At 39.3% G+C, this 9,341-nt stretch overlaps 2 protein-coding genes across 2 annotated transcripts in view; both read right to left on the reverse strand.

The window, feature by feature from the left end:
• The window catches only part of zgc:154046 (uncharacterized protein LOC562075 homolog), a 6,619-nt gene extending 2,597 nt beyond the window's left edge, over window positions 1-4,022 (reverse strand). The window contains exons 1-6 of the mRNA XM_035658471.1: window positions 3,848-4,022; window positions 2,433-2,702; window positions 2,169-2,287; window positions 1,115-1,168; window positions 838-1,003; window positions 543-717 (exon numbers count right to left, since the gene is read on the reverse strand). Coding sequence (XP_035514364.1) covers window positions 543-717; window positions 838-1,003; window positions 1,115-1,168; window positions 2,169-2,287; window positions 2,433-2,702; window positions 3,848-3,874 — 811 coding nt within the window. The 5' untranslated portion in view covers window positions 3,875-4,022. The remainder of the gene's footprint in view (window positions 1-542; window positions 718-837; window positions 1,004-1,114; window positions 1,169-2,168; window positions 2,288-2,432; window positions 2,703-3,847) is intronic.
• A 760-nt stretch (window positions 4,023-4,782) lies between these two features.
• LOC118326297 (immediate early response gene 5-like protein) lies at window positions 4,783-5,879 on the reverse strand. Its single transcript, XM_035659277.1, has one exon. It carries the CDS (start codon window positions 5,728-5,730, stop codon window positions 4,852-4,854), a length of 879 nt encoding a protein of 292 aa, XP_035515170.1. The 5' UTR covers window positions 5,731-5,879; the 3' UTR covers window positions 4,783-4,851.
• Between the last annotated feature and the right edge of the window lie 3,462 nt (window positions 5,880-9,341).

The following is a 9,341-nucleotide window of genomic DNA, read 5'->3' on the forward strand; positions in this document are numbered from 1 at the left end:
GATCTTTTATATACATCACACTGCCTTGGTTATTATCGGAGCTTGTCTGTGGTTTGTTTACACAGCCGGTCTGCTCTGTGTGCAGCTTAGTAGAGCAACTATATTAATAAATTAAGGATTTATTTTGACCAAGAAGCCTAACAATATTTCAATAACAATTAATGTGTTTCTGTTCACTTTGAAGATACGATGTTATAATGATATGCAATGTAAAATGACTCTTTTTGTCTATGGAGTCTGGTGGCGAGCCATATTATGGCTGTTTCTGGTTAAACAAAAGGCCAATCTCTGTAGGGATCCTTCCCATAATGTTGTCAGACACTTCTGAGTCCGTCAGTGGCAAAAACAAGCACTTTTAGTGGATGCACTTTGACAGGCTCATTTGTCCCAAAGGATTAACGTTAGCTTACATTGCATTGCACTGAGGCAATTGCAGCCCTTTTCATGAATATTTTCACATCTAACTCAGTGAATTAAGGGATTCTTTTAACCAATCCATCATTAGTAAATGTTGGAAAGACTTAAAAAGTTCCTCTGCTCACCCTTAATCAGGTTGTTATAAGCTTTTCCCCAGGTGTTGCGGTGCTGTGATGTAAGGATGCCAATAGGCTCCTTGTTAGTCTGCAAAGAGGAGTTCCAGATCTTCTCCAACTGCATGTACAGCTGGTCTACTGTCAGCGGGGTGCCATCGCTGTTGTACACATCCAAGACAAAAAACTGGGGGGAGAAGCCAAACCAAGATGATTTAGCCACAGATCCACTACTTTTTTAGCCACTGCACCAATGATAATGAGTACAGAAAGGAGAAGAACTGCAGTGCCATCTACAGTAGAGTACCTGGAAGTTGTGGACCACAGTGATATGAGTGGGAGCTGTTTTCCCGATGGCGTGATTTACAACAGTATCTCTCTTTGGCCCAGGGATGCGACAGGAGGACAGGATCTGGTAATACTGGTCCATACACAGCGGCTTCCCACTCAGGTACTCTATAGGGAGGGTGTCACTATGACACAGCATCTCACATTATCCATTTGCAGTTTTGGAAACCAAATGCAAGTCGTGATGATAATGAACTTTCTGTCATGATATCTGTTTAAGTTTCAGACAAACTCACGTGTCAATCAATTTTTTAAAGTCCAAAACTCCTGCGATCAACTTGGCAGCAAACCTGTGCAGAAGACAGCACTGTGTTATTAAGAGACATATGATGAGTCTATGGCTTGTTCGGTGTTAATCCTCTAAAGCAATTATGAAAATTAATGGCAAAGGTCAAACGGTTGATAAAGAGGAGAGCAGTTTACAGGTCTTCATTTGTTATCTGGCTGAGAAATAACAAAGATTATATAAAATGATGATATAAAAGTGTTTAGAAACTGCTGTTGACATTATTCTTTAAAGGACCAGTATGTAGGATTTAGGGCCACCTAGTGGTGACGTTGCAGATTGCAACTACTGCTTGTGTCTGTAATTGATGACCTGGGAATGAGAATGTGCTGTAAAGTGTGTAGAATGGTGAAACTTGCACAGTGTGAAAAACCCTATTTACAGCCAGTATTTGGTTTGTCTGCTCTGGGCTACTGTAGAAGCAAGCAGGCGGTTCAACATAGCGAGTTAGACGCCTTATAAAAGATGACAATACCAGCAGTGGCCCACAGCCAATTTAAGTTTGAGTACCCTGCTCTAAAGCCACTGTGCATATGATGGGTGCAAAGGAAACACAAAATTCAATTATCAGTAATGAACTCTGAATTGAGACACATACAAGCAAATGTCATTCCATATTATCTATTACTGCTACTGCCTGACTGGTTGTGAGCTCACACCTAAAAATCCAGCTGGCTTCACTGGAGTATTTCTCTATTGGGCCACCGTGTTCACTGCATATCCCATGGGTCACAGCAGTCAAAAACAGCTGAGCAATGCTATGAGCAGCCAGAGGGCTTTAAATAGCCGGCATGTGGAGGGAAGCCTGCACAAAGGTCGACTCAGCCTCATATGAGCTTGTTTACACTGCACTTCAACACAGTGTAAATCATGAAACTCAATCAACTTTATAAGAGAGCTTGTGGTCAGACAATTAAGGTTTATAACTGATATATATTCACAGCAAACATTAGCAGTACTGCTTCTACTTTTCTGTGATCGTACAGATTTGTTTGGTTTCTCACCTTATCTGTCCTTGTCGATCTTGGAAGTGCATGCGAGGCAGGACAACCCCGGGGCTGGTGTAGACCGCCACCGGCATACGGCAGTCTAGGTAGGCCGACTGCATCCACCATTCTGACAGCTACATGAACGCAGCAGTAGTCAGAAAGCACAAAATATTTCTATTTCTCAATGCTGGTTTTCATTACAGTCTTCAAAGCAGGATTACAAACATATAAATGTCTAATGAAGTCAAAGTATTCAGCTAAATACACCCACATATTTACCCAGTTGTCTGTCTTGCGTGCCCGTCGCTCCAGGCCTTTTTGCAGCCTCTCCCCCACGCCGCCCTTGAGGAACTCTTCCACCAGCTGCCGGGTGTGTTCCAGCTCTTCTTCGCTGACAATGGGCTCCAGAGCAGCCAGGTATCGCTCACATGTCTGCTTTAAGGGTGGCACAGGCAGCTTAGGTAAACCCTCCTGGTGCACCAGGGACCTCTCTGGGATCTGTGTTACTGGTCTGACCAGGCGACATGGCTTCACCATACCAGGGCGAAGCTGGAAGATACAGTCTTAATAAGCAAAAACTCTCCTCTACCCTCACAACAGCTCTTTGGTCGAATATTTGAAGTGACTATATAGCAATACTGCAGGCTCAGATATTAAAGAGTAACATTTAATTTGACTGATAATCTCACTCGTTAACCCAGAGGATTAATTGGATTGAAGATCCACAAATCCAGGTGTCAACATGTTGTCAAAGATGAAGTGTTTGCAATCGAAGCCTCGAATAGTAAATGACTCAGTGCAAATGGTTTAGGATTGAGTGCTGCGGACAACATTTCTAATTATTTACAAAGTCATATACTTTACAGTAAAGTGACTTGGTCTGTGCAAGCAGACACCAAAACAACAGCAAAGCAGTCATACTATTTGTTTGGACCCGCTGGCGAAGGCTCTGCCAGCTTATAAATAGAAGGTCGACACAGTTGAAATGGTAGCTAAAACAAACACACAAGCAAGTATATCTTTGCCCTCATGCTCAGTGGTGGTTATCAATATTAACTCTGATATAATCATGATAATATATTATATATTATATATACATGATAAAATATATATTTTTATATAAATATATTGGGAAAGAATCCCATCAGACCTAATTCATTAACGAATGGATTCAAAAGTGATATAAATCATTCACATTAATGAATATAACCTCTTGCCAAGCCAATGGGAATATAAAAAAACAACTTCCGGTACGGGTTTTCAAAATAAAAATTATGAACGAAGCGTTGTTGTTGTGTTTTTAAGCAATAAATGCAGAATATAAATACAACGATAATACTGAAGGAGGACTCTGTAGCAAATAAAACTACTACTATAGTGCTTTTATTCCCCGATGTCCTTTTTGCAGCATGCGCAGTAAGCTATCGCTGAGCTAACGCCATGCTAAATGTCACAATGGAGGGCAGCTAAAAACGCTCTAAATGAACACCCCGACATAATATATGGCGTACCAGACGTTTTGACAGCTTTACAATGGTGCAACATGAGTTTACATATGAAGCTAATACTATGACATTGTTGCTGTCCTGTACAAAGCGCCCCACCCCCTTCACCCAGCCCGACGCCGTAACCTTACTGCGTTTGTTATTACGCACTTTAAATACATGCAGCCTGGCACAAAGCAATGGACTCACCGCGGCTCTGACAAAAACACCCAACATCTTGTCCAACGGACGCGCTAAAGTATTTGACTGTGTCGGGAATATAGATGGGAAACCCTCGGGCAGTCATGTCTCAAGGACATGCACACTGTCTATTCTCAGCCGTCCGCCCCCCTCGGACCCACCGGGGAAAGACAACTGTGAGCTCTCCGCTAAAAGTCCTGATTTTCCAAGTGGAGTTTGGTACATGCGTGCCAGCGTATTACTAAATACTCACTGCAGCATCTTTCAGCAACAATAAGCCTCGTTTCATTAGCCTGTTTATTTATTTTATTGGAAGAAATGATAGATTCCAGTGATCCATAAGAGCCATTAATGAGCTGTTGTTTTTCTAGTTTGAGTCCTGGCAGAGTCATAAATAATAGATATGATATCCCACAAGACTGGTAAAATGATAGCAATGGAGAAAAACACAAGGTCACAATAAAACCCCATAGATGTATCATAACACCATTCTAGCGCACACTAAATAAGTTTATAGCCTCTAATGTAATTTAAAATGAGTAGAAGTTGTGATTTAAAGCCAATACATCAGTGTTTTTTAAATTATGTTGGTTTTATTGATTAATAAAAGCAGATTCTGGTATTAATAATACATTTACAGACTGATACTCTGCTTTAAAGTGGTGCATGAGGCTGTACAGATCTTTACTTGCCACATGATGGAGCTCTTCCAACATCTTTCCAGAGAAACAGCGTTAACTCATGTCTTCAGGAACCAGAGACAGACTCCAGCACTCCAGTAAAATAAGGTTTAAATGAAAGGTACACTTATTTTATACTTTGTGAAGAGATGGTATAAATTGGCACGAGATATGTTCATGTTCAAAAGTAATCAGAGATGGATATGGTTGCTCTTTATAACCACATTTTATCAACATTTTTCAATAACAGAGGAGAGGGAGAACTGCAGTCGTGTCATGGTTTATTTGAAAGCAATAAAATAAAAACGATACAAAGAAAAACAATCATACAAATCAAAATGCTTCGATTGCTCTGGTCCAACCGCTGCCTGTTAACAGTGTATGTTTTAAACAAATTGTTTGAGCGGCGAATATTTGCTCAAGGTCCGTCTGCTGCCAACTCACAAACTCAGATAGTCCACCTGAGCCCAACACCGAGATCAGGTTGGAGATGTTTGTGCTGTCCAACTGGTCCGAGTCCGAATGTGAATCATCATCAGTCCTCATCCGTTTACACGGCAGCGGCCCAAAGTCTGGCAAATAAAACTCTGGATCAACAATATGATAACTTGTGTCCATCTTTCGCTTCTTACTGTAGCACTGCGCGCCCTGCGGCTGTTTTGACTGCGCGCAACAGTCTGAGTGGAAGTATCCATTCGTGACAGTAGTCACCACATGCGTGTCCAAGTCCAGGACAGTCTTTTGGTTGGCTTGTGCGTTCGGGATAGGTAAGTCCCAGGTGGATTTGTCTGCACAACTCCAACAGGCTTCCGAAACCATGAGGTCAGAGTCATTTGGAGAAACCATTGCGCAGGCAGATGCGTCTTGGTGCGCCACCTCTGCAGGCTGGCCGATGGGCTGGTGCGCTCCGCAGTGCCAAGTGTCCGACTCAACCCCAGTAAAGTTGCAGTAGAAGTCATCGGCCAACTCTGTTAAGCTCCCAGTCAATTCAAGGTATTCATGCCTCTCACGGACTGCAGCTACATCCTCATAGTGATGCGTCCTCTGCGTTTGCGACAAGTTTTTGCTCATATAAAACTGCCTGGCGTTTCTCAGTACGTACGTTACCAGTAAGTTCTTGTGGAGCTTGATGCCTCCTCTCTGCGTCCTGGAGCTTTGGATTTTCCTCAAAGAAATGGAAATCAGATTCTGTGCGTCAAATGCACACTCCATCCTCAACCGGGCCACCCTTTCTTTCCTCTCAGCCTCTCAAAACGTTTGTTTCCTCACTGAAGAAATATTTATGCCTTTAGTTGAGATTCCTTCTCGATTCGTGTAGACTGTGTCCATAGCGCTCCATGTCTTCCCAGTAAGGGCATGGATTTGCAACTCTCATCTTTCCTTGCCACGCCCTCACGTAGACATTGTCCAATGGGAGGGAGGCGGTGCTTCTGTTATACGCAAATATCACTACGAGCCTCATTCAGAATGCACGTAGGAGCTGGCATGCTGCATCTCACTAAATGTGTTCTGAGCTTTTTAAATCTCAGTGCGGACAAAAATCATCAAAATCATTGCCCATGTACAAAAGTAGAAGAGAAGAGAACAGAGAGAGAGGAGTGGAATACATAATATAGTGAGAGTAATAGGATAGAATAGAACATAGAGTAATTCATTAAAAAGAGAAGAGAATATACAGTGGTAGAAAGTAACGGGATAGAACTGAATAAAGAATAGGAGAGTAACAATAGAAAGAGAGCAGTAGAGTAGAACAGAACAGAATAAAGAGTAATAGGATATAATAATATTCTAGAGAGAAATTGAAATGAACTAAAGACTGTAGTAGAGAGCAATAAAGCAGAACATAATAGTGTAGAATAAAACAGAACAGAAGGAGAGAAATAAAATAGAACATTATAGACAGTATTGAAATAGAACAGAGTATAGAAAACCAAATAGAACAGAATAGGGCACAGAGAGTCATAAACTAGACTAGAACATAGAGTAATGCATTAAGGAGAGAAGAAAATATACACTGGTAGAAAGTAACAGAATAGTAGAATAAAACAGAACAGAAAGAGAGCAGTAGAGTAGAACAGAACAGACTAGAATAGAATAGAATAGGGAGTAATAGGATATAGTATCCTAGAAAGAAATGTAAATGAACTAAAGAGTGCAGTAAAGAGAACAGAATAGTGTGGAATAAAACAGGAATAAAACAGAACAGAAAGAGAGAAATATAGCAGAGTACAGTAAACCAAATAGAACAATATAGAGTACAGAGAGTAATAGAATAGATTAGACTATCTGAGAGAGTAGTGGAATAGAATAGCATAGAATGAACCCTTTGGTAATATTGTTTCTGACATTGAATTAATAAGGAATATTCAACTGAGAAACTGAAATTGAATAGAGAAATAGAATAGAACATTCTAGAGAGCAATCAAACAGAATATAGTAAAGAGCAACCAAATAGAGTATACTGACAAAAAAGATGTAATCAGATTGCAGTTACATTTAGTAAAAACCTGGATTAGTTAGTTTTTCTTTAAAAATAATCAGAGCAAAATCTTTCCATTTTCTGTTTTCTTTCTACGGTTACATTGTTCTGTTGTCTTATAGAATATGCCTGCATCAATACTTCCCACTGACACTTCCTTTCTCTTGTCTGTATTTACATATTTGGTGTTGAGGTAATCCAAAAGTAACGAAAAGTAATCAGGTTATGTTACTTTAATATTGTGATACTTGAATTTGGTTACTGACTACACTTTTTAACAGGTAATTAGTAACTGTATCGGATTACATTGTAAAGTAATGCTCCCAAACCTGGAGATCAACAGAATATAGAATAACAGAATACAGTAGAGAGTAATACAGGCAAGTAACAGAGTAATACATTAAGAAGAGAATAAACAGTAGTAAAAAGTAATAGAACAGAACTGAAGAAAGAGTACTCGAATTAAACAGAACAGAGAGTAACAGCATATAACATCCTGTGTGTAGTAGAGAGCAATAGAGAAGAACAGAATAGTGTGGAAGAAAACAGGGTGGGAGAGGTAGAATAGAATAGAGGCTCGTGGTTACACTCAAACACAATAGAGTAGAGAGTGACAGAATAGATTAGAATAGAATATCCTGGAGAGTAATAGAATATAATAGGATAGCATAGAAAAGAGAGTAATATAATGTACTATCCTAGAGAGAACAGAACATTTGAGAGAGTATTGAAAAAGAATAGAGTACAGTAAAGAGTAACAGACAGAACAGAATTAAAACAGAATAGAAAATATATACGTAGAGATTAATAGAATAGAATAAAATAGAGCAGACTACCTTACAGAGCAGGAGAATAGAATAGAGGCTAGTAGTTACAATAGAACACAATAGAGAGTGACAGAATAGATGAGAATAGAATACTCTAGAGATAAATAGAATAGAACATTCCAGAGAGTACTAGAGTAATAGAGTACACTGAAGAGGAAAATAGGTGCTTTGGGAATTGTATTTTTCGTTTTGATCTTATTAATGCTTTGGTAATATTGTTTCTGACATTGATGCCAATAAAGAATGTTAAAATTTAATAGAGAAATAGAATACAACATTCCAGGGAGAGTAATCAATAAACAAGTCGATACACAGGATATAGTAAAGAGTAACCAAATAGAAGATAATAGAAGATAATAGAGTAATAGAATAGATTAGAGTAGACTATAGAGTGTAGTAGAGAGCAAGATGGCAGAATATAGTAGAGAGTTATAGAACAGAACAGAATAGAAAAGAAGCTAGTAGTTACAATAGAACACAATAGAGTAGAGAGTGACAGAATAGATGAGAATAGAATATCCTAATAGAGAGAGTAATAGAACAAAACAGAACACAGAGAGTAATAGAATAGATTAGAGTAGGCTGTAGAGTGTAATAGAGAGCAACAGAACAGAATATAGTAGAGTAATGGAATATAATGCAATGTAATGTAGTATATGGTCATAGAATAAAGTAGAATAGAATAGAGAGTAATATAACCAAGTAATAGAATAGAATATGATATCAAACTTATTAATAAAAAGCTCCCATAAACGACAGAAAGACTGCATAAAACATGTCTGCAACACAGTCTGAAAACTAGACGGATACTGGAGTACAAACGACGGAGAGTTGAGAAAACTAAAAAAGTGTGTTGGGCATCGACATTTGAAAAAGTCAACATTTTCCACTTTCCTTAGATCCTCTGGAGGACTGTTCCATGAAGCAGAGCCACAGCTTCTGAGTGCAGCCTCACCCAGAAGCATTAACACTAACCAGCAAAGAGAAAGCAGAGAAAAGAGAATGACATTCACCTCCATACAATGCTTTAAAATGTACTAGAACAGCCTCTACTATACTATGACATATACATGCAACACAGACGTTTCCTCAAAAGCCAAATTAAATATACAGTTCCCATACTATATATACACACACAGTGAGCTACATAGGTTTAATGCACATATACAATGCACACAGTAAATTATGAATGTACTGTCTGGACCTGACAGTGATGTCATTAGGACCGCCTCTGATAATAGAAATATTGCCACTGCGCTCAGATGTGTGAGGTAAAAGCTCTTTGTAGAGAGATTATCTGTCATCCGTGCCCCACATCTGTTTGTGTGTACACACACAGATGGCTGACATCATACTGAACACCTGGATGTGACTTTGATTTCCTGCCAAATACGTGAATCAGGAGGACAGCCACTATTATGGTTATCATGCTCTGATAATAGTGTAAATTGGAGTCTGACATGTGTGCTCTCTCTGGAATTTAGTTTCAGTGGCAGACAGTAGATGGATATTGTGTT

This window comes from Morone saxatilis, unplaced genomic scaffold, assembly GCF_004916995.1.
Source record: "Morone saxatilis isolate NCDOM2014 unplaced genomic scaffold, NCSU_SB_2.0 Contig16, whole genome shotgun sequence".
In the NCBI taxonomy this organism is placed as follows: domain Eukaryota; kingdom Metazoa; phylum Chordata; class Actinopteri; family Moronidae; genus Morone; species Morone saxatilis.